A 24,856-nucleotide genomic window follows, 5' to 3' on the forward strand; every position below is an offset into this window, starting at 1 on the left:
TGATGTGCCCTCTGCTGGTTTCTGTGTTGATAGGTGTGTTTAATGGGGTGATGTGCCCTCTGCTGGTTTCTGTGTTGATAGGTGTGTTTAATGGAGTGATGTGACCTCTGCTGGTTTCTGTGTTGATAGGTGTGTTTAATGGGGTGATGTTCCCTCTGCTGGTTTCTGTGTTGATAGGTGTGTTTAATGGGGTGATGTGACCTCTGCTGGTTTCTGTGTTGATAGGTGTGTTTTATAGGATGATATGCCCTCTGCTGGTTTCTGTGTTGATAGGTGTGTTTAATGGGGTGATGTGCCCTCTGCTGGTTTCTGTGTTGATAGGTGTGTTTAATGGGGTGATGTGCCCTCTGCTGGTTTCTGTGTTGATAGGTGTGTTTAATGGGGTGATGAGACCTCTGCTGGTTTCTGTGTTGATAGGTGTGTTTTATGGGGTGATGTGCCCTCTGCTGGTTTCTGTGTTGATAGGTGTGTTTTATGGGGTGATGTTCCCTCTGCTGGTTTCTGTGTTGATAGGTGTGTTTAATGGGGTGATATGCCCTCTGCTGGTGTCTGTGTTGATAGGTGTGTTAAATGGGGTGATGTGCCCTCTGCTGGTTGCTGTGTTGATAGGTGTGTTTTATAGGGTGATGTTCCCTCTGCTGGTTTCTGTGTTGATAGGTGTGTTTAATGGGGTGATGTGCCCTCTGCTGGTTTCTGTGTTGATAGGTGTGTTTAATGGGGTGATGTGCCCTCTGCTGGTTTCTGTGTTGATAGGTGTGTTTTATGGGGTGATATGCCCCCTGCTGGTTTCTGTGTTGATAGGTGTGTTTAATGGGGTGATATGCCCTCTGCTGGTTTATGTGTTGATAGGTGTGATCTGACCTCTCCTGGTTTCTGTGTTGATAGGTGTGTTTTATGGGGTGATGTTCCCTCTGCTGGTTGCTGTGTTGATAGGTGTGTTTTATGGGGTGATATGCCCTCTGCTGGTTTCTGTGTTGATAGGTGTGTTTAATGGGGTGATATGCCCTCTGCTGGTTTCTGTGTTGATAGGTGTGATCTGACCTCTCCTGGTTTCTGTGTTGATAGGTGTGTTTAATGGGGTGATGTGACCTCTGCTGGTTGCTGTGTTGATAGGTGTGTTTAATGGGGTGATGTGCCCTCTGCTGGTTTCTGTGTTGATAGGTGTGTTTAATGGGGTGATGTGCCCTCTGCTGGTTTCAGTGTTGATAGGTGTGTTTTATGGGGTGATGTGCCCTCTGCTGGTTTCTGTGTTGATAGGTGTGTTTAATGGGAAGATGTGACCTCTACTGGTTTCTGTGTTGATAGGTGTGTTTTATGGGGTGATATGCCCTCTGCTGGTTTCTGTGTTGATAGGTGTGTTTTATAGGGTGATGTGACCTCTGCTGGTTTCTGTGTTGATAGGTGTGTTTTATGGGGTGATATGCCCTCTGCTGGTTTCTGTGTTGATAGGTGTGTTTTATGGGGTGATGTGACCTCTGCTGGTTTCTGTGTTGATAGGTGTGTTTTATGGGGGGATGTGACCTCTGCTGGTTTCTGTGTTGATAGGTGTGTTTAATGGGGTGATGTGACCTCTGCTGGTTTCTGTGTTTATAGGTGTGTTTTATGGGGTGATATGCCCTCTGCTGGTTTCTGTGTTGATAGGTGTGTTTTATAGGGTGATGTGACCTCTGCTGGTTTCTGTGTTGATAGGTGTGTTTTATGGGGTGATATTTCCTCTGCTGGTTTCTGTGTTGATAGGTGTGTTTTATGGGGTGATGTGACCTCTGCTGGTTTCTGTGTTGATAGGTGTGTTTTATGGGGTGATATGCCCTCTGCTGGTTTCTGTGTTGATAGGTGTGTTTAATGGGGTGATGTGACCTCTGCTGGTTTCTGTGTTGATAGGTGTGTTTAATGAGGTGATGTGACCTCTGCTGGTTTCTGTGTTGATAGGTGTGTTTTATGGGGTGATGTTCCCTCTGCTGGTTTCTGTGTTGATAGGTGTGTTTTATGGGGTGATGTTCCCTCTGCTGGTTTCTGTGTTGATAGGTGTGTTTTATGGGGTGATGTTCCCCCTGCTGGTTTCTGTGTTGATAGGTGTGTTTTATGGGGTGATGTTCCCTCTGCTGGTTTCTGTGTTGATAGGTGTGTTTTATGGGGTGATATGCCCTCTGCTGGTTTCTGTGTTTATAGGTGTGTTTTATGGGGTGATATGCCCTCTGCTGGTTTCTGTGTTGATAGGTGTGTTTAATGGGGTGATATGACCTCTGCTGGTTGCTGTGTTGATAGGTGTGTTTAATGGGGTGATATACCCTCTGCTGGTTTCAGTGTTGATAGGTGTGTTTAATGGGGTGATATGCCCTCTGCTGGTTTCTGTGTTGATAGGTGTGTTTAATGGGGTGATGTGACCTCTGCTGGTTTCAGTGTTGATAGGTGTGTTTAATGGGGTGATATGCCCTCTGCTGGTTTCTGTGTTGATAGGTGTGTTTAATGGGGTGATGTGACCTCTGCTGGTTTCTGTGTGTTCTGCACTTTCACAGCAGTAAGGCCATACACATTTTATTAAATGGGTGCCCTTTACATTTTTGTTGTTGTTGCAGGATTATAGCAAAATAGTGTCCTCAATTTTACAGTAAAACTATTCACAACATTCTCTCAGATTATGGCTGAACTACCTCTTTTAACCTCCCCAAGACACTAAAATGTGCTTGTCCTACTTAAAAATATATATATGTTAAACATGTAATACAATTAGTATGGCCTATGTAATACAATTAGTATGGCCTATGTAGTACAATTAGTATGGCCTATGTAGTACAATTAGTATGGCCTATGTAATACAATTAGTATGGCCTATGTAGTACAATTAGTATGGCCTATGTAATACAATTAGTATGGCCTATGTAATACAATTAGTATGGCCTATGTAATACAATTAGTATGGCCTATGTAATACAATTAGTATGGCCTATGTAGTACAATTAGTATGGCCTATGTAATACAATTAGTATGGCCTATGTAATACAATTAGTATGGCCTATGTAGTACAATTAGTATGGCCTATGTAATACAATTAGTATGGCCTAAGATAAGGTTGTGTGGTAGGTTGGTAACTGCGCTCATGGTTTGTCCCAGGGGTTCCTCACTAAGATCTGGTGGGGGGCGATGACTACAGACACAGCCATCTCCAAACTGGTGCTGTCTTTCTTCTGTCCCCCTCTCATCTGGACCAACCTCATCAAGTTCAGGTCACCACAGAAACAATCTAGCTTCATGTTGTCACAGTCATTTCCACAGTACGGTAGGAACCGTAAGAACGTATGTCTGTTGTTGAAGCTCAGAGTTGTGGGTACTCGTTTCAGTGTCTGCATCTACGTGCTGGAGTGCTTGGGTCAATATGTTCATGTGTGTACCACTATCACTATGTGTGTGTGTGTGTACGCGCCCGTGTGTGTGTGTGTGTGTATGCACTCGTGTGTGTGTGTATGTGCCCGTGTGTGTGTGTGTATGCGCTCGTGTGTGTGTGTATGCGCCCGTGTGTGTGTGTGTGTGTGTGTGTGTGTACGCGCTCGTGTGTTTGTGTGTGTGTGTGTGTGTGTGTGTGTGTGTGTGTGTGTGTGTGTGTGTACGCGCCCGTGTGTATGTGTGTGTGTGTGTGTGTGTGTGTGCATGCATCGGCCCTGTCCTCGTGCGTGTAGTCATGTTGTCTCTATGTGTGTAATGATGCAGTGATGAGGAGCTAGACAGTCGTGGTGGAGGAGAGGAGCAGTATGTGGAACTAGACAGTCTGGACACAGAAAAGGCCCTGCTACTAACAGACAATGACCCTTTGTGAGTTATAAAACCATTTATTCTACTATACCTGTTGTTTATAAAGGGACATAAAGTGTAGTCAACTTTGTTCTAAGGGCAGAAAGAATCTGATTGGTTTAGGGCAGAACGTGACAGTAGCAACGTAAAATGCTAAGCTAATCAGCTATTTGGCTAGCAAATAGCTATCTTTTAGTAATGTTGAGACATAGAATAGAGCTAGCTAGTTTGGTCTCAAATATACCAGTAAATCAGCTCCCACTTTCTTTATCAAAATATTTTGTTTTATAAGCTATATAAACTTAACATTTGGAATGGACAGTTATGTTTCCCTGGGGGCAGAAACGTAAAATGTTAAACTATATGTAGCTTAGCTGAGCAGGGCACTACTTCCTACTAAGGTTGAATTATAAAATCGAATTAGCTAGCAAGCTATGTCAAAAATATGCCAGTAGGTCAGTTAGCATTTGTTTTATTAAAGGTTTAGTTGAATAAGCTATATAAACAATTGTTCTGCCCTAAACCAATCAGATTATTTATGCCCTTAGAACAAAGTTGACTACACTTCATGTCAACCTGCATTTTAGCAGCCTTGTGAGCTAGCCAGTCTGGTAATAGGAGGCTAGAATTTTTGTGGACTGTTGAAGAATACTGTATATAAAAAATTATAAACAAGTGAAATTCCTAATTTTCAATTTGTTGTATGGTGTTCCAGAGACTCGGGTGGTCCTCCTGGTGGCGTGGAGGGCCAGAGCAGCGCCGCCGTGTGGTGGCGTTTCCTGCTGCGTCGCTGGCGTCGCTTCTGGAGTGCCCCAGTCACTGTGTTCCTAGGCAACGTCCTCATGTACTTTGCCTTCCTCATCCTGTTCACCTACGTGCTCCTGCTGGACTTTCGTCCTCCGCCCCCAGCGGGCCCTGGGGCCCCTGAGATCATGCTCTACTTCTGGGTCTTCACCCTGGTGCTGGAGGAGCTGAGACAGGTATGTTGACGTCACAGGCTGGATCTGAACTCTGGTCTCCCACGAGAGAAACCAACGTCTTAATTGTTAGTCCGAGAGGAAATGTCCTTGTAGGGCTGAGGGTGACTCTGGCAGAGCTACCTAGGGAGACCATGAGCCCAACTCATGTCATCATCATTGACATCACTTCCCACGGGTTTTGATTTAAATTTGTTTAAGTTGTCAACTAACGTGAATTCAATGTGAAAATAAAATAAAAAAATCACCATGTCATTGGATTTAGGTTAAAAGTTGGGGCAATTTTTTTTTCACGTCATTATTTGTTGTTGAAATTACTTGGCAACAACGTTGATTCAACCAGTTTTTGCCCAGTGAGCTCCCGAGTGGCGCAGCGGTCTAAGGCACTGCATCTCAGTGCAAGACCTAGTTTGCGTCACTACAGTCCCTAGTTTGAATCCAGGCTGTATCACATCCGGCTGTGATTGGCAGTCCCATAGGGCGGCGCACAATTGGCCCAGCGTCGTCTGAGTTAGGGTTTGGCCGGGGTAGGACGTCATTGTAAATAATAATTTGTTCTTAACTGACTTCCCTAGTTACATAAAGGTTACATAGCAGAATATCTGTGTCTGAAATGGCACCCTATTCCCTACATACTGAACTACTTTCCACAAGGGCCCTGTTCAAAACACTAAGTAGTGGACTAAGGAATAGGGTTCCATTTCAGTGCTTCTCAACTCTGTTCCTCAGGTACTCTTATCAGCTGTTGATAATTTGCATCAGGTGTGCGTGCGGCTAGACAAAATATGTGCAGCGTTGAGGATACTCGAGGACTGTTGTTGAGGAGAAATTATTTTTAGCCTGGGGAAATTTGACATAAATTACTCAAATGACCTCGAAATATACACAAATAGAATGATACTGCTAATTGTGATGTTCCAACAGAGTGAACTAACACTTTATTGACCTGGGTGATGCAGAGTTTCTTCACAGACGAAGACATGAGCATCCTGAAGAAATTCAAGCTGTACGTGGAGGACAACTGGAACAAGTGTGACATGGTGGCCATCTCACTCTTCGTAATCGGTGTGTCCTGCAGGTGAGTCCTTCCTCTCTTGCATCCAGTTTCCTCTCTTGCAACCAACAAAGTTACATCTATATGCAGATGATACAGTTATATATTCATGTGCTCCTTCTCTGGTTCAGGCTGTTGAAGAGCTCCAGACTGCTTTCAGTCACTGCAGGCCTCCCTTTATGGTCTCAAACTGGTCTTGAATATACAAAAAAAAAACTAAATTCATGACCTTTACCAGAGCTAGAACTCTGCCAGAGAACGTTAGCATTGTCACATCTGGTGGCTTATCCATTGAAAAGTGTCATCCTACAAATACCTAGGTATTTGGTTGGATGACAAGTTGTCCTTTAAAGTTCATGTGGATAATCTTGTGAGGAAGCTTACATTGAAATTGGGTTTTTCTTTTCGTAATAAGGCTTGCTTCCCGCTTATGTCTAGGAAGAAGCTTGTTCAGGCCACTTTTCTCTCTGTAATTGATTATGGTGACTTGTTGTATATGCATGCAGCCTCCTCTGTCTTACAGAGACTGGACTCTGTTTATCATGCATCCTTGGGCTCTATTGTAAATGCCAAGTCACTCACCCACCATTGCACCTTGTACCAAATGGTAGGTTGGACCTCACTTTATATGCGCAGACATACATTTGTATGTGTTCATCTACAAAGCCCTTTTGGGTAAACTCCCTCTTTACCTCTGTAGTCTGGTCTCCTTCACCACCAGCAGGTAAACTCCCTCTCTACCTCTGTAGTCTGGTCTCCTTCACCACCAGCAGGTAAACTCCCTCTTTACCTCTGTAGTCTGGTCTCCTTCACCACCAGCAGGTAAACTCCCTCTCTACCTCTGTAGTCTGGTCTCCTTCACCACCAGCAGGTAAACTCCCTCTTTACCACTGTAGTCTGGTCTCCTTCACCACCAGCAGGTAAACTCCCTCTCTACCTCTGTAGTCTGGTCTCCTTCACCACCAGCAGGTAAACTCCCTCTTTACCTCTGTAGTCTGGTCTCCTTCACCACCAGCAGGTAAACTCCCTCTCTACCTCTGTAGTCTGGTCTCCTTCACCACCAGCAGGTAAACTCCCTCTTTACCTCTGTAGTCTGGTCTCCTTCACCACCAGCAGGTAAACTCCCTCTTTACCTCTGTAGTCTGGTCTCCTTCACCACCAGCAGGTAAACTCCCTCTTTACCTCTGTAGTCTGGTCTACTTCACCACCAGCAGGTAAACTCCCTCTTTACCTCTGTAGTCTGGTCTCCTTCACCACCAGCAGGTAAACTCCCTCTTTACCTCTGTAGTCTGGTCTCCTTCACCACCAGCAGGTAAACTCCCTCTTTACCTCTGTAGTCTGGTCTCCTTCACCACCAGCGGGTAAACTCCCTCTTTACCTCTGTAGTCTGGTCTCCTTCACCACCAGCAGGTAAACTCCCTCTTTACCTCTGTAGTCTGGTCTCCTTCACCACCAGCAGGTAAACTCCCTCTTTACCTCTGTAGTCTGGTCTCCTTCACCACCAGCAGGTAAACTCCCTCTTTACCTCTGTAGTCTGGTCTCCTTCACCACCAGCAGGTAAACTCCCTCTTTACCTCTGTAGTCTGGTCTCATTCACCACCAGCAGGTAAACTCCCTCTTTACCTCTGTAGTCTGGTCTCCTTCACCACCAGCAGGTAAACTCCCTCTTTACCTCTGTAGTCTGGTCTCCTTCACCACCAGCAGGTAAACTCCCTCTTTACCTCTGTAGTCTGGTCTCCTTCATCACCAGCAGGTAAACTCCCTCTTTACCTCTGTAGTCTGGTCTCCTTCACCACCAGCAGGTAAACTCCCTCTTTACCTCTGTAGTCTGGTCTCCTTCACCACCAGCAGGTAAACTCCCTCTTTACCTCTGTAGTCTGGTCTCCTTCACCACCAGCAGGTAAACTCCCTCTTTACCTCTGTAGTCTGGTCTCCTTCACCACCAGCAGTTACCATACCCAATCTGCTAGGTGGTTGCTACTTAAGAAACAGGAAAGCCGCCAGCAAACCGCTCATACCACAATCAGGATGGGTGAAAATCCCCAGGACATTCACAGTATTAGGCAAGACTGCCTTCTCTTCTTGTGCACCAGACACATGGAATAATCTACAATCCATGCTTCATCTAGATATGTTAGTGCCACTGAATGAATTTAAAATATTGATGGGAGACTTACGTAGGAGTGTAAATGCTTTTTTTAAGGCTGGATCATGTTGTATTGTTGTATGTTTTAATTATGTAATGTATTGATTGTTGCTGCCTTTTTGGCCAGGTCTCCCTTGAGAAAGAGGCTCTGGGTCTCAATGGGCTTTTCCTGGTTAAATAAATACAAAATACAAATATACAGGTGTAGGATCTTAATTTGACCAGTTTCATCGCAAGAGTAAAATAACCCTGCAGCAGGAGGATTTGATTTAAAAAAGTGATGATTTCTAACAGGAAATGAGTTTTGATAGGCTACAGTAGGTAGGCTATATGATAGGCTACAGTAGGCTATAGTTGTGGTGTGATATCTAGTGATAGAAAGAACTGCTGATTTTCAGTAAATTTACTGTATGAAGTGACATTGGTAGTGACATTAACTCCGTACAGCTGGGGTATTCAAATCTGACCCTACGAGGTCCGGGGACTACTGCTGCTTTGGTCTTCTACCTGATAATTCACTGCATCCACCTGGTGTCCCAGGTCTTAATCAGTTCCTGATTAGGGGGAGGATAATTTATTTTATTTTTTTTATCTGTGGAACTGGCTTCGAGGTCTAGATTTGAATTTGATTAATGTAGGTCTAATATAGGATGTAATTATGACAGGATGATGAAAGACACGTATGAGGCAGGACGAACGGTTCTGGCGCTGGACTTCATGGTGTTCACACTGCGTCTTATCCACATCTTCGCCATCCACAAGCAACTGGGGCCCAAGATCATCATTGTGGAGAGGATGGTAAAGTAGAGAACTGTTCAAAAGACAAACACGTATGACCCACAAAGCATGATCCATAAATACAACGTAGCCCCACTAACCACATTTACAAAACTCTGATGTATTTGTGTATCAGAGTTCAGGTCAAATCCAGTCAATTCAGAAAGTTAACCAAATAAAACATTTAAAAAAAAATTGTCATTGATTATTATTATTTTTCATTGTAATTGTAATTCCAGTGTACTTCCTGACGTGACTGGATTTGAAATGTAATTCAACCCCAACCCTGGTGTGTAGAAATGGAATTGTGGTTCTAACCGTACTTTATTACCTGGTACATTTGTAGTGTATGTCAGATGAGGATTACACGTAGTGTTTGTGCTCTGTTCTTCCTGGCAGATGAAGGATGTGTTCTTCTTCCTGTTCTTCCTGAGTGTGTGGCTCATAGCGTACGGCGTGGCTACTCAGGCCCTTCTCCACCCCAACGACCCGCGCCTAGACTGGGTGTTTCGCAGGGTCCTGTATCGACCCTACCTGCACATCTTTGGCCAGATCCCACTGGAGGAGATTGACGGTGAGATAGAATGTTTTCTGTTTTCTAGCAGTGCCTCTGCTCTTATAGTCATGTACATGTAGATCACATGTAGTTTAGTTTACATGTAGTTCACATGTAGTTTACATTTTGTTCAGGAGACATGTAGTGTATATCACAGGAGGTTGGTAGCACCTTCATTGGAGAGGACGAGCTCATGGTCATGTCTGGAACGAAGTAAGTGGAATGATATCAAATCCATCAAACACATGGTTTATATGGATCCATATTCTCCGTTCCAGCCATTATTATGAGCCATCCTCCCCTCAGCAGCCTCCACTGGTGCACATGTAGTTTACATGTAGTTCCGTTTACATGTAGTTTACATTAAGTTTACATGTAGTTCCGTTTACATGTAGTTTACATGTAGTTCCGTTTACATGTAGTTTACATGTAGTTCAGTTTACATGTAGTCAGTGTACATGTAGTTTACATGCAGTTCCATTTACATGTAGTTTACATTAAGTTTACATGTAGTTCCGATTACATGTAGTTTACATGTAGTTTACATGTAGTCAGTGTACATGTAGTTTACATGTAGTCAGTTTACATGTAGTTTACACTTAGTTTACATGTAGTCAGTTTACATGTAGTCAGTTTACATGTAGTTTACTCTTAGTTTACATGTAGTCAGTTTACATGTAGTTCACATGTAGTCAGTTTACATGTAGTTTACACATAGCCAGTTTACATGTAGTTTACACATAGCCAGTTTACATGTAGTTCACGTGTAGTCAGTTTACATGTAGTTTACACATAGCCAGTTTACATGTAGTTCACGTGTAGTCAGTTTACATGTAGTTTACACATAGCCAAGTTCACATGTGGTTTACACATAGCCAGTTTAAATGTAGTTCACATGTAGATCCGTTGTCATGTAGTTTACATGTCGTTTACATGTCATTCAGTTAAAATGAAGTTTACATGTCATTTACATGTGGTTCCGTTTACATGTAGTTTACATGTAGTTCAGTTTACATGCAGTTTACATGTAGTTTACATGTAGTTTACATGTAGTTCAGTTTACATGTAGTTCAGTTTACATGTAGTTTACATGTTGTTCGGTTTACATGTAGTTTACATGTAGTTCAGTTTACATGCAGTTTACATGTAGTTCAGTTTACATGTAGTTTACATGTAGTTCAGTTTACATGTAGTTCAGTTTACATGTAGTTTACATGTAGTTCAGTTTACATGTAGTTCAGTTTACATGTAGTTCAGTTTACATGTAGTTTAGTTTACATGTAGTTTACATGTAGTTCAGTTTACATGTAGTTCAGTTTACATGTAGTTTACATGTAGTTCAGTTTACATGTAGTTTACATGTAGTTCAGTTTACATGTAGTTCAGTTTACATGTAGTTTACATGTAGTTCAGTTTACATGCAGTTTACATGTAGTTCAGTTTACATGTAGTTTACATGTAGTTCAGTTTACATGTAGTTCAGTTTACATGTAGTTTACATGTAGTTCAGTTTACATGTAGTTCAGTTTCGTTCAGTGGTACATCTTGTTGTCATTCACTATATATCTTGAATTATTAGTGAATATAAGAACCTTGGTATTAAACAGTATTTCTGCATGCTTGACCACACTGCTCAGCGGGCGACCTGCGTCTGTGTCACGCAGTGCATTTTCTTGTTCGTTAAAGCAAATATCTGCGAACAACCGATAGTGAAGAACTATGTAATGTAATCTTCCCAGTGGCACGGATGCCCGAGACCAACTGCACCACGGTGATAGAGGAGATCATCATGGGAACTCTGCCGCCTTGTCCCAACGTCTACGCCAACTGGCTGGTCATCCTACTGCTGGTCATCTTCTTACTGGTTACCAACGTCCTGCTGCTCAACCTCCTCATCGCCATGTTCAGGTCAGACTCAACACACACGCTACTCTGCAGCTCAGTTGGTAGAACATGGGGCTTGACGACGACAGGAGAGTGGGTTCAATTCTCGGGAAAACCACCCGTATGTAAAATGAAAACATCTGCTAAGTGGCAAATATGTACACGGTCAGACTTAACACACGCGTGTTACTCAGGCCACAGTCATCACCCAGGAAATAATAGTATACTCTGATGAGGGAGACTCCAAAAACATGTCCCAATTCAGGGACCAATTCCATGATCATGTGCTGCAAGAACAGAGGTTTTGGATGTATTCATTGACATCCACTGTGTGAAACCAAAATAAACTGGCACAATCATTGACACATACTTTTGTTTTGTTTTCTCTGACCCAGAACAGCTGGTAGAAAGTTTTGTTTGAACAAAGCCTATAGACTTACAGAGCTTTTAATGATTGACAGGAAGAATCTGGCCTGAACTGTGACTGTCTCACACAACCATCTGATATGATTATTATTAATAATAATAATGATTTAAGGTTGTACATTTCACGGGCATACACAATTCAACTGTCTCTCTACCTTGGATTACCACAGAAAAAAGATCAATACTTACTCACGTGCATCTCATGCAGTGTGTTCTCACTGTGGTCTTTCCTCCACCTGCGTGCCTACAGCTACACATTCCAGGTGGTGCAGGGCAAAACAGACATCTTCTGGAAGTTCCAGAGGTACAACCTGATCGTGGAGTACCACAGCCGGCCTTCCTTAGCCCCGCCCTTCATCATCATCAGCCACTGCTCCCAGCTGCTCCTCAGCCTGGTCAAGAGGCCTGGGCCCAAACTGGAGCAACTAGGTAGGACCAGAAACAGACGTATTTTACATCGCATACATACTGACATGTATAGTTATGTAGGTACATAATCACACGTTCATATACAGTGCATGTGTTTTTATATGTTGTTGGTTGCAGCAGCCCTACTGCACATCGTAGTGTGAACGTACACAATGCAATTCAGTTTGATATGAAACATAACACTCATGGACAGTATACAGGTCCTTACACTGCAGTCTTGGTGCTAGTATATAGATACCTACAGAGTGGTGTTGGTGCTAGTATATAGATACCTACAGAGTGGTGTTGGTGCTAGTATATAGATACCTACAGAGTGGTGTTGGTGCTAGTATATAGATACCTACAGAGTGGTGTTGGTGCTAGTATATAGATACCTACAGAGTGGTGTTGGTGCTAGTATATAGATACTTACAGAGTGGTGTTAGTGCTAGTATATAGATTCTTACAGAGTGGTGTTGGTGCTAGTATATAGATACCTACAGAGTGGTGTTAGTGCTAGTATATAGATACCTACAGAGTGGTGTTAGTGCTAGTATATAAATACCTACAGAGTGGTGTTGGTGCTAGTATATAGATACCTACAGAGTGGTGTTAGTGCTAGTATATAGATACCTACAGAGTGGTGTTGGTGCTAGTATATAGATACCTACAGAGTGGTGTTAGTGCTAGTATATAGATACCTACAGAGTGGTGTTAGTGCTAGTATATAGATACCTACAGAGTGGTGTTGGTGCTAGTATATAGATACCTACAGAGTGGTGTTAGTGCTAGTATATAGATACCTACAGAGTGGTGTTGGTGCTAGTATATAGATACCTACAGAGTGGTGTTGGTGCTAGTATATAGATACCTACAGAGTGGTGTTGGTGCTAGTATATAGATACTTACAGAGTGGTGTTAGTGCTAGTATATAGATTCTTACAGAGTGGTGTTGGTGCTAGTATATAGATACCTACAGAGTGGTGTTAGTGCTAGTATATAGATACCTACAGAGTGGTGTTAGTGCTAGTATATAGATACCTACAGAGTGGTGTTAGTGCTAGTATATAGATACCTACAGAGTGGTGTTAGTGCTAGTATATAGATACCTACAGAGTGGTGTTGGTGCTAGTATATAGATACTTACTGAGTGGTGTTGGTGCTAGTATATAGATACTAACAGAGTGGTGTTGGTGCTAGTATATAGATACCTACAGAGTGGTGTTGGTGCTAGTATATAGATACCTACAGAGTGGTGTTGGTGCTAGTATATAGATACCTACAGAGTGGTGTTGGTGCTAGTATATAGATACCTACAGAGTGGTGTTGGTGCTAGTATATAGATACCTACAGAGTGGTGTTGGTGCTAGTATATAGATACCTACACCATGGTGTTAGTGCTAGTATATAGATTCTTACAGAGTGGTGTTGGTGCTAGTATATAGATACCTACAGAGTGGTGTTAGTGCTAGTATATAGATACCTACAGAGTGGTGTTGGTGCTAGTATATAGATACCTACAGAGTGGTGTTGTTGCTAGTATATAGATTCTTACAGAGTGGTGTTGGTGCTAGTATATAGATACTTACAGCGTGGTGTTAGTGCTAGTATATAGATACCTACAGAGTGGTGTTGGTGTTAGTATATAGATACCTACAGAGTGGTGTTGGTGCTAGTATATAGATACCTACAGAGTGGTGTTGGTGCTAGTATATAGATTCTTACAGAGTGGTGTTGGTGCTAGTATATAGATGCTAACAGAGTGGTGTTGGTGCTAGTATATAGATTCTTACAGAGTGGTGTTGGTGCTAGTATATAGATACCTACAGAGTGGTGTTGGTGCTAGTATATAGATTCTTACAGAGTGGTGTTGGTGCTAGTATATAGATGCTAACAGAGTGGTGTTGGTGCTAGTATATAGATTCTTACAGAGTGGTGTTGGTGCTAGTATATAGATACCTACAGAGTGGTGTTGGTGCTAGTATATAGATGCTAACAGAGTGGTGTTGGTGCTAGTATATAGATTCTTACAGAGTGGTGTTGGTGCTAGTATATAGATACCTACAGAGTGGTGTTGGTGCTAGTATATAGATACCTACACCGCGGGGGTGTTGGTGCTAGTATATAGATTCTTACAGAGTGGTGTTGGTGCTAGTATATAGATTCATACAGAGTGGTGTTGGTGCTAGTATATAGATTCTTACAGAGTGGTGTTGGTGCTAGTATATAGATACCTACAGAGTGGTGTTGGTGCTAGTATATAGATACTTACAGAGTGGTGTTGGTGCTAGTATATAGATACCTACAGAGTGGTGTTGGTGCTAGTATATAGATTCATACAGAGTGGTGTTGGTGCTAGTATATAGATACTTACAGAGTGGTGTTGGTGCTAGTATATAGATACTTACATGGTGGTGTTGGTGCTAGTATATAGATACCTACAGAGTGGTGTTGGTGCTAGTATATAGATACCTACAGAGTGGTGTTGGTGCTAGTATATAGATACCTACAGAGTGGTGATGGTGCTAGTATATAGATACTTACAGAGTGGTGTTGGTGCTAGTATATAGATACCTACAGAGTGGTGTTGGTGCTAGTATATAGATACCTACAGAGTGGTGTTGGTTCTAGTATATAAATACCTACAGAGTGGTGATGGTGCTAGTATATAGATACCTACACCATGGTGTTAGTGCTAGTATATAGATTCATACAGAGTGGTGTTGGTGCTAGTATATAGATTCATACAGAGTGGTGTTGGTGCTAGTATATAGATACTTACAGAGTGGTGTTGGTGCTAGTATATAGATTCTTACAGAGTGGTGTTGGTGCTTGTATATAGATTCTTACAGAGTGGTGTTGGTGCTAGTATATAGATTCTTACAGAGTGGTGTTGGTGCTAGTATATAGATACTTACAGAGTGGTGTTGGTGCTAGTATATAGATTCTTACAGAGTGGTGTTAGTGCTAGTATATAGATACCTACAGAGTGGTGTTGGTGCTAGTATATAGATTCTTACAGAGTGGTGTTGGTGCTAGTATGTTTATAGATACCTACAGAGTGGTGTTGGTGATAGTATATAGATTCTTACAGAGTGGTGTTGGTGCTAGTATATAGATACCTACAGAGTGGTTTTGGTGCTAGTATATAGATACTTACAGAGTGGTGTTGGTGATAGTATATAGATTCTTACAGAGTGGTGTTGGTGCTAGTATATAGATACCTACAGAGTGGTGTTGGTGCTAGTATATAGATACCTACAGAGTGGTGTTGGTGCTAGTATATAGATACCTACAGAGTGGTGTTGGTTCTAGTATATAGATACCTACAGAGTGGTGTTGGTGCTTGTATATAGATTCTTACAGAGTGGTGTTGGTGCTAGTATATAGATACTTACAGAGTGGTGTTGGTGCTAGTATATAGATTCTTACAGAGTGGTGTTAGTGCTAGTATATAGATACCTACAGAGTGGTGTTGGTGCTAGTATATAGATTCTTACAGAGTGGTGTTGGTGCTAGTATGTTTATAGATACCTACAGAGTGGTGTTGGTGATAGTATATAGATTCTTACAGAATGGTGTTGGTGCTAGTATATAGATACCTACAGAGTGGTTTTGGTGCTAGTATATAGATACTTACAGAGTGGTGTTGGTGATAGTATATAGATTCTTACAGAGTGGTGTTGGTGCTAGTATATAGATACCTACAGAGTGGTGTTGGTGCTAGTATATAGATACCTACAGAGTGGTGTTAGTGCTAGTATATAGATACTTACAGAGTGGTGTTGGTGATAGTATATATATTCTTACAGAGTGGTGTTGGTGATAGTATATAGATACCTACAGAGTGGTGTTGGTGCTAGTATATAGATACCTACAGAGTGGTGTTGGTGCTAGTATATAGATACCTACAGAGTGGTGTTGGTGCTAGTATATAGATACTTACAGAGTGGTGTTGGTGATAGTATATAGATTCTTACAGAGTGGTGTTGGTGCTAGTATATAGATACCTACAGAGTGGTGTTGGTGCTAGTATATAGATTCTTACAGAGTGGTGTTGGTGCTAGTATATAGATACCTACAGAGTGGTTTTGGTGCTAGTATATAGATACTTACAGAGTGGTGTTGGTGATAGTATATAGATTCTTACAGAGTGGTGTTGGTGCTAGTTATAGATACTTACAGAGTGGTGTTGGTGATAGTATATAGATACCTACAGAGTGGTTTTGGTGCTAGTATATAGATACCTACAGAGTGGTGTTGGTTCTAGTATATAGATACCTACAGAGTGGTGATGGTGCTAGTATATAGATACCTACACCATGGTGTTAGTGCTAGTATATAGATTCATACAGAGTGGTGTTGGTGCTAGTATATAGATTCATACAGAGTGGTGTTGGTGCTAGTATATAGATTCTTACAGAGTGGTGTTGGTGCTAGTATATAGATACCTACAGAGTGGTGTTGGTGCTAGTATGTTTATAGATACCTACAGAGTGGTGTTGGTGCTAGTATATAGATTCTTACAGAGTGGTGCTGGTGCTAGTATATAGATACCTACAGAGTGGTGTTGGTGCTTGTATATAGATTCTTACAGAGTGGTGTTGGTGCTAGTATATAGATACTTACAGAGTGGTGTTGGTGCTAGTATATAGATTCTTACAGAGTGGTGTTAGTGCTAGTATATAGATACCTACAGAGTGGTGTTGGTGCTAGTATATAGATACCTACAGAGTGGTGTTGGTGCTAGTATATAGATACCTACAGAGTGGTGTTGGTGCTAGTATATAGATACTTACAGAGTGGTGTTGGTGATAGTATATAGATTCTTACAGAGTGGTGTTGGTGCTAGTATGTTTATAGATACCTACAGAGTGGTGTTGGTGATAGTATATAGATTCTTACAGAGTGGTGTTGGTGCTAGTATATAGATACCTACAGAGTGGTTTTGGTGCTAGTATATAGATACTTACAGAGTGGTGTTGGTGATAGTATATAGATTCTTACAGAGTGGTGTTGGTGCTAGTATATAGATACCTACAGAGTGGTGTTGGTGCTAGTATATAGATACCTACAGAGTGGTGTTAGTGCTAGTATATAGATACTTACAGAGTGGTGTTGGTATTAGTATATAGATTCTTACAGAGTGGTGTTGGTGATAGTATATAGATACCTACAGAGTGGTGTTGGTGCTAGTATATAGATACCTACAGAGTGGTGTTGGTGCTAGTATATAGATACCTACAGAGTGGTGTTGGTGCTAGTATATAGATACTTACAGAGTGGTGTTGGTGATAGTATATAGATTCTTACAGAGTGGTGTTGGTGCTAGTATATAGATACCTACAGAGTGGTGTTGGTGCTAGTATATAGATTCTTACAGAGTGGTGTTGGTGCTAGTATATAGATACCTACAGAGTGGTTCTGGTGCTAGTATATAGATACTTACAGAGTGGTGTTGGTGATAGTATATAGATTCTTACAGAGTGGTGTTGGTGCTAGTTATAGATACTTACAGAGTGGTGTTGGTGATAGTATATAGATACCTACAGAGTGGTTTTGGTGCTAGTATATAGATACTTACAGAGTGGTGTTGGTGATAGTATATAGATTCTTACAGAGTGGTGTTGGTGCTAGTATATAGATTCTTACAGAGTGGTGTTGGTGCTTGTATATAGATTCTTACAGAGTGGTGTTAGTGCTAGTATATAGATACCTACAGAGTGGTGTTGGTGCTAGTATATAGATACCTACAGAGTGGTGTTGGTGCTAGTATATAGATACCTACAGAGTGGTGTTGGTGCTAGTATATAGATACCTACAGAGTGGTGTTGGTGCTAGTATATAGATACCTACAGAGTGGTGTTAGTGCTAGTATATAGATACCTACAGAGTGGTGTTGGTGCTAGTATATAGATACCTACAGAGTGGTGTTGGTGCTAGTATATAGATACCTACAGAGTGGTGTTGGTGCTAGTATATAGATACCTACAGAGTGGTGTTGGTGCTAGTATATAGATACCTACAGAGTGGTGTTAGTGCTAGTATATAGATTCTTACAGAGTGGTGTTGGTGCTAGTATATAGATACCTACAGAGTGGTGTTGGTGCTAGTATATAGATTCTTACAGAGTGGTGTTGGTGCTAGTATATAGATACCTACAGAGTGGTGTTGGTGCTAGTATATAGATACCTACAGAGTGGTGTTAGTGCTAGTATATAGATACCTACAGAGTGGTGTTAGTGCTAGTATATAGATTCTTACAGAGTGGTGTTGGTGCTAGTATATAGATACCTACAGAGTGGTGTTGGTGCTAGTATATAGATTCTTACAGAGTGGTGTTGGTGTTAGTATATAGATACCTACAGAGTGGTGTTAGTGCTAGTATATAGATTCTTACAGAGTGGTGTTAGTGCTAGTATATAGATACCTACAGAGTGGTGTTGGTGCTAGTATATAGATTCTTACAGAGTGGTGTTGGTGCTAGTATATAGATACCTACAGAGTGGTGTTGGTGCTAGTATATAGATACCTACAGAGTGGTGTTAGTGCTAGTATATAGATACCTACAGAGTGGTGTTACTGCTAGTATATAGATACCTACAGAGTGTTGTTGGTGCTAGTATATAGATACTTACAGAGTGGTGTTGGTGCTAGTATATAGATACTAACAGAGTGGTGTTGGTGCTAGTATATAGATACCTACAGAGTGGTGTTGGTGCTAGTATATAGATACCTACAGAGTGGTGTTGGTGCTAGTATATAGATTCTTACAGAGTGGTGTTGGTGCTAGTATATAGATACTAACAGAGTGGTGTTGGTGCTAGTATATAGATACCTACAGAGTGGTGTTGGTGCTAGTATATAGATACCTACAGAGTGGTGTTGGTGCTAGTATATAGATACCTACAGAGTGGTGTTGGTGCTAGTATATAGATACCTACAGAGTGGTGTTGGTGCTAGTATATAGATACCTACAGAGTGGTGTTGGTGCTAGTATATAGATACCTACAGAGTGGTGTTGGTGCTAGTATATAGATACCTACAGAGTGGTGTTAGTGCTAGTATATAGATACCTACAGAGTGGTGTTGGTGCTAGTATATAGATACCTACAGAGTGGTGTTGTTGCTAGTATATAGATTCTTACAGAGTGGTGTTGGTGCTAGTATATAGATACTTACAGAGTGGTGTTAGTGCTAGTATATAGATACCTACAGAGTGGTGTTGGTGCTAGTATATAGATTCTTACAGAGTGGTGTTGGTGCTAGTATATAGATGCTAACAGAGTGGTGTTGGTGCTAGTATATAGATTCTTACAGAGTGGTGTTGGTGCTAGTATATAGATTCTTACAGAGTGGTGTTGGTGTTAGTATATAGATACCTACAGAGTGGTGTTAGTGCTAGTATATAGATGCTAACAGAGTGGTGTTGGTGCTAGTATATAGATTCTTACAGAGTGGTGTTGGTGCTAGTGGTGTTGGTGCTAGTATATAGATACCTACAGAGTGGTGTTGGTGCTAGTATATAGATGCTAACAGAGTGGTGTTGGTGCTAGTATATAGATTCTTACAGAGTGGTGTTGGTGCTAGTATATAGATTCTTACAGAGTGGTGTTGGTGCTAGTATATAGATGCTAACAGAATGGTGTTGGTGCTAGTATATAGATGCTAACAGAGTGGTGTTGGTGCTAGTATATAGATACCTACAGAGTGGTGTTGGTGCTAGTATATAGATTCTTACAGAGTGGTGTTGGTGCTAGTATATAGATACCTACAGAGTGGTGTTGGTGCTAGTATATAGATACTTACAGAGTGGTGTTGGTGCTAGTATATAGATACCTACAGAGTGGTGTTGGTGCTAGTATATAGATTCATACAGAGTGGTGTTGGTGCTAGTATATAGATACTTACAGAGTGGTGTTGGTGCTAGTATATAGATACTTACAGAGTGGTGTTGGTGCTAGTATATAGATACCTACAGAGTGGTGTTGGTGCTAGTATATAGATACCTACAGAGTGGTGTTGGTGGTAGTATATAGATACCTACAGAGTGGTGATGGTGCTAGTATATAGATACTTACAGAGTGGTGTTGGTGCTAGTATATAGATACCTACAGAGTGGTGTTGGTGCTAGTATATAGATACCTACAGAGTGGTGTTGGTGCTAGTATATAGATTCTTACAGAGTGGTGTTGGTGCTTGTATATAGATTCTTACAGAGTGGTGTTGGTGCTAGTATATAGATACCTACAGAGTGGTGTTGGTGCTAGTATATAGATTCTTACAGAGTGGTGTTGGTGCTTGTATATAGATTCTTACAGAGTGGTGTTAGTACTAGTATATAGATACCTACAGAGTGGTGTTGGTGCTAGTATATAGATTCTTACAGAGTGGTGTTGGTGCTAGTATATAGATACTTACAGAGTGGTGTTGGTGCTAGTATATAGATTCTAACAGAGTGGTGTTAGTGCTAGTATATAGATACCTACAGAGTGGTGTTGGTGCTAGTATATAGATACCTACAGAGTGGTGTTGGTGCTAGTATATAGATACCTACAGAGTGGTGTTAGTGCTAGTATATAGATACCTACAGAGTGGTGTTGGTGCTAGTATATAGATACCTACAGAGTGGTGTTGGTGCTAGTATATAGATTCTTACAGAGTGGTGTTGGTGCTAGTATATAGATACTTACAGAGTGGTGTTGGTGCTAGTATATAGATACCTACAGAGTGGTGTTGGTGCTAGTATATAGATACTTACAGAGTGGTGTTGGTGCTAGTATATAGATACTTACAGAGTGGTGTTGGTGCTAGTATGTTTATAGATACCTACAGAGTGGTGTTGGTGCTAGTATATAGATACCTACAGAGTGGTGTTGGTGCTAGTATATAGATACTTACAGAGTGGTGTTGGTGCTAGTATATAGATACCTACAGAGTGGTGTTAGTGCTAGTATATAGATACTTACAGAGTGGTGTTGGTGATAGTATATAGATTCTTACAGAGTGGTGTTGGTGCTAGTATATAGATACCTACAGAGTGGTGTTGGTGCTAGTATATAGATACCTACAGAGTGGTGTTGGTGCTAGTATATAGATACCTACAGAGTGGTGTTGGTGCTAGTATATAGATACTTACAGAGTGGTGTTGGTGATAGTATATAGATTCTTACAGAGTGGTGTTGGTGCTAGTATATAGATACCTACAGAGTGGTTTTGGTGCTAGTATATAGATACTTACAGAGTGGTGTTGGTGATAGTATATAGATTCTTACAGAGTGGTGTTGGTGCTAGTTATAGATACTTACAGAGTGGTGTTGGTGATAGTATATAGATACCTACAGAGTGGTTTTGGTTCTAGTATATAGATACCTACAGAGTGGTGTTGGTTCTAGTATATAGATACCTACAGAGTGGTGATGGTGCTAGTATATAGATACCTACACCATGGTGTTAGTGCTAGTATATAGATTCATACAGAGTGGTGTTGGTGCTAGTATATAGATTCATACAGAGTGGTGTTGGTGCTAGTATATAGATTCTTACAGAGTGGTGTTGGTGCTAGTATATAGATACCTACAGAGTGGTGTTGGTGCTAGTATGTTTATAGATACCTACAGAGTGGTGTTGGTGCTAGTATATAGATTCTTACAGAGTGGTGCTGGTGCTAGTATATAGATACCTACAGAGTGGTGTTGGTGCTTGTATATAGATTCTTACAGAGTGGTGTTGGTGCTAGTATATAGATACTTACAGAGTGGTGTTGGTGCTAGTATATAGATTCTTACAGAGTGGTGTTAGTGCTAGTATATAGATACCTACAGAGTGGTGTTGGTGCTAGTATATAGATTCTTACAGAGTGGTGTTGGTGCTAGTATGTTTATAGATACCTACAGAGTGGTGTTGGTGATAGTATATAGATTCTTACAGAGTGGTGTTGGTGCTAGTATATAGATACCTACAGAGTGGTTTTGGTGCTAGTATATAGATACTTACAGAGTGGTGTTGGTGATAGTATATAGATTCTTACAGAGTGGTGTTGGTGCTAGTATATAGATACCTACAGAGTGGTGTTGGTGCTAGTATATAGATACCTACAGAGTGGTGTTAGTGCTAGTATATAGATACTTACAGAGTGGTGTTGGTATTAGTATATAGATTCTTACAGAGTGGTGTTGGTGATAGTATATAGATACCTACAGAGTGGTGTTGGTGCTAGTATATAGATACCTACAGAGTGGTGTTGGTGCTAGTATATAGATACCTACAGAGTGGTGTTGGTGCTAGTATATAGATACTTACAGAGTGGTGTTGGTGATAGTATATAGATTCTTACAGAGTGGTGTTGGTGCTAGTATATAGATACCTACAGAGTGGTGTTGGTGCTAGTATATAGATTCTTACAGAGTGGTGTTGGTGCTAGTATATAGATACCTACAGAGTGGTTCTGGTGCTAGTATATAGATACTTACAGAGTGGTGTTGGTGATAGTATATAGATTCTTACAGAGTGGTGTTGGTGCTAGTTATAGATACTTACAGAGTGGTGTTGGTGATAGTATATAGATACCTACAGAGTGGTTTTGGTGCTAGTATATAGATACTTACAGAGTGGTGTTGGTGATAGTATATAGATTCTTACAGAGTGGTGTTGGTGCTAGTATATAGATTCTTACAGAGTGGTGTTGGTGCTTGTATATAGATTCTTACAGAGTGGTGTTAGTGCTAGTATATAGATACCTACAGAGTGGTGTTGGTGCTAGTATATAGATACCTACAGAGTGGTGTTGGTGCTAGTATATAGATACCTACAGAGTGGTGTTGGTGCTAGTATATAGATACCTACAGAGTGGTGTTGGTGCTAGTATATAGATACCTACAGAGTGGTGTTAGTGCTAGTATATAGATACCTACAGAGTGGTGTTGGTGCTAGTATATAGATACCTACAGAGTGGTGTTGGTGCTAGTATATAGATACCTACAGAGTGGTGTTGGTGCTAGTATATAGATACCTACAGAGTGGTGTTGGTGCTAGTATATAGATACCTACAGAGTGGTGTTAGTGATAGTATATAGATTCTTACAGAGTGGTGTTGGTGCTAGTATATAGATACCTACAGAGTGGTGTTGGTGCTAGTATATAGATTCTTACAGAGTGGTGTTGGTGCTAGTATATAGATACCTACAGAGTGGTGTTGGTGCTAGTATATAGATACCTACAGAGTGGTGTTAGTGCTAGTATATAGATACCTACAGAGTGGTGTTAGTGCTAGTATATAGATTCTTACAGAGTGGTGTTGGTGCTAGTATATAGATACCTACAGAGTGGTGTTGGTGCTAGTATATAGATTCTTACAGAGTGGTGTTGGTGTTAGTATATAGATACCTACAGAGTGGTGTTGGTGCTAGTATATAGATACCTACAGAGTGGTGTTAGTGATAGTATATAGATTCTTACAGAGTGGTGTTGGTGCTAGTATATAGATACCTACAGAGTGGTGTTGGTGCTAGTATATAGATTCTTACAGAGTGGTGTTGGTGCTAGTATATAGATACCTACAGAGTGGTGTTGGTGCTAGTATATAGATACCTACAGAGTGGTGTTAGTGCTAGTATATAGATACCTACAGAGTGGTGTTAGTGCTAGTATATAGATTCTTACAGAGTGGTGTTGGTGCTAGTATATAGATACCTACAGAGTGGTGTTGGTGCTAGTATATAGATTCTTACAGAGTGGTGTTGGTGTTAGTATATAGATACCTACAGAGTGGTGTTAGTGCTAGTATATAGATTCTTACAGAGTGGTGTTAGTGCTAGTATATAGATACCTACAGAGTGGTGTTGGTGCTAGTATATAGATTCTTACAGAGTGGTGTTGGTGCTAGTATATAGATACCTACAGAGTGGTGTTGGTGCTAGTATATAGATACCTACAGAGTGGTGTTAGTGCTAGTATATAGATACCTACAGAGTGGTGTTACTGCTAGTATATAGATACCTACAGAGTGGTGTTGGTGCTAGTATATAGATACTTACAGAGTGGTGTTGGTGCTAGTATATAGATACTAACAGAGTGGTGTTGGTGCTAGTATATAGATTCTTACAGAGTGGTGTTGGTGCTAGTATATAGATTCTTACAGAGTGGTGTTGGTGCTAGTATATAGATGCTAACAGAATGGTGTTGGTGCTAGTATATAGATGCTAACAGAGTGGTGTTGGTGCTAGTATATAGATACCTACAGAGTGGTGTTGGTGCTAGTATATAGATTCTTACAGAGTGGTGTTGGTGCTAGTATATAGATACCTACAGAGTGGTGTTGGTGCTAGTATATAGATACTTACAGAGTGGTGTTGGTGCTAGTATATAGATACCTACAGAGTGGTGTTGGTGCTAGTATATAGATTCATACAGAGTGGTGTTGGTGCTAGTATATAGATACTTACAGAGTGGTGTTGGTGCTAGTATATAGATACTTACAGAGTGGTGTTGGTGCTAGTATATAGATACCTACAGAGTGGTGTTGGTGCTAGTATATAGATACCTACAGAGTGGTGTTGGTGCTAGTATATAGATACCTACAGAGTGGTGATGGTGCTAGTATATAGATACTTACAGAGTGGTGTTGGTGCTAGTATATAGATACCTACAGAGTGGTGTTGGTGCTAGTATATAGATACCTACAGAGTGGTGTTGGTGCTAGTATATAGATTCTTACAGAGTGGTGTTGGTGCTTGTATATAGATTCTTACAGAGTGGTGTTGGTGCTAGTATATAGATACCTACAGAGTGGTGTTGGTGCTAGTATATAGATTCTTACAGAGTGGTGTTGGTGCTTGTATATA

The 24,856-nt window shown here is 41.1% G+C and overlaps 1 protein-coding gene across 1 annotated transcript in view; it reads left to right on the forward strand.

Moving 5' to 3' along the window:
* The window catches only part of trpm5 (transient receptor potential cation channel, subfamily M, member 5), a 64,464-nt gene that overhangs the window by 26,073 nt on the left and 13,535 nt on the right, over nucleotides 1-24,856 (forward strand). Inside the window, exons 15-22 of the mRNA XM_071400640.1 lie at nucleotides 3,112-3,224; nucleotides 3,706-3,807; nucleotides 4,502-4,766; nucleotides 5,723-5,841; nucleotides 8,629-8,761; nucleotides 9,140-9,314; nucleotides 11,036-11,204; nucleotides 11,857-12,035. Of these exons, the coding sequence (XP_071256741.1) occupies nucleotides 3,112-3,224; nucleotides 3,706-3,807; nucleotides 4,502-4,766; nucleotides 5,723-5,841; nucleotides 8,629-8,761; nucleotides 9,140-9,314; nucleotides 11,036-11,204; nucleotides 11,857-12,035 (1,255 nt within the window). The remainder of the gene's footprint in view (nucleotides 1-3,111; nucleotides 3,225-3,705; nucleotides 3,808-4,501; nucleotides 4,767-5,722; nucleotides 5,842-8,628; nucleotides 8,762-9,139; nucleotides 9,315-11,035; nucleotides 11,205-11,856; nucleotides 12,036-24,856) is intronic.

This window comes from Salvelinus alpinus, chromosome 5, assembly GCF_045679555.1.
Source record: "Salvelinus alpinus chromosome 5, SLU_Salpinus.1, whole genome shotgun sequence".
Classification (NCBI taxonomy): domain Eukaryota; kingdom Metazoa; phylum Chordata; class Actinopteri; order Salmoniformes; family Salmonidae; genus Salvelinus; species Salvelinus alpinus.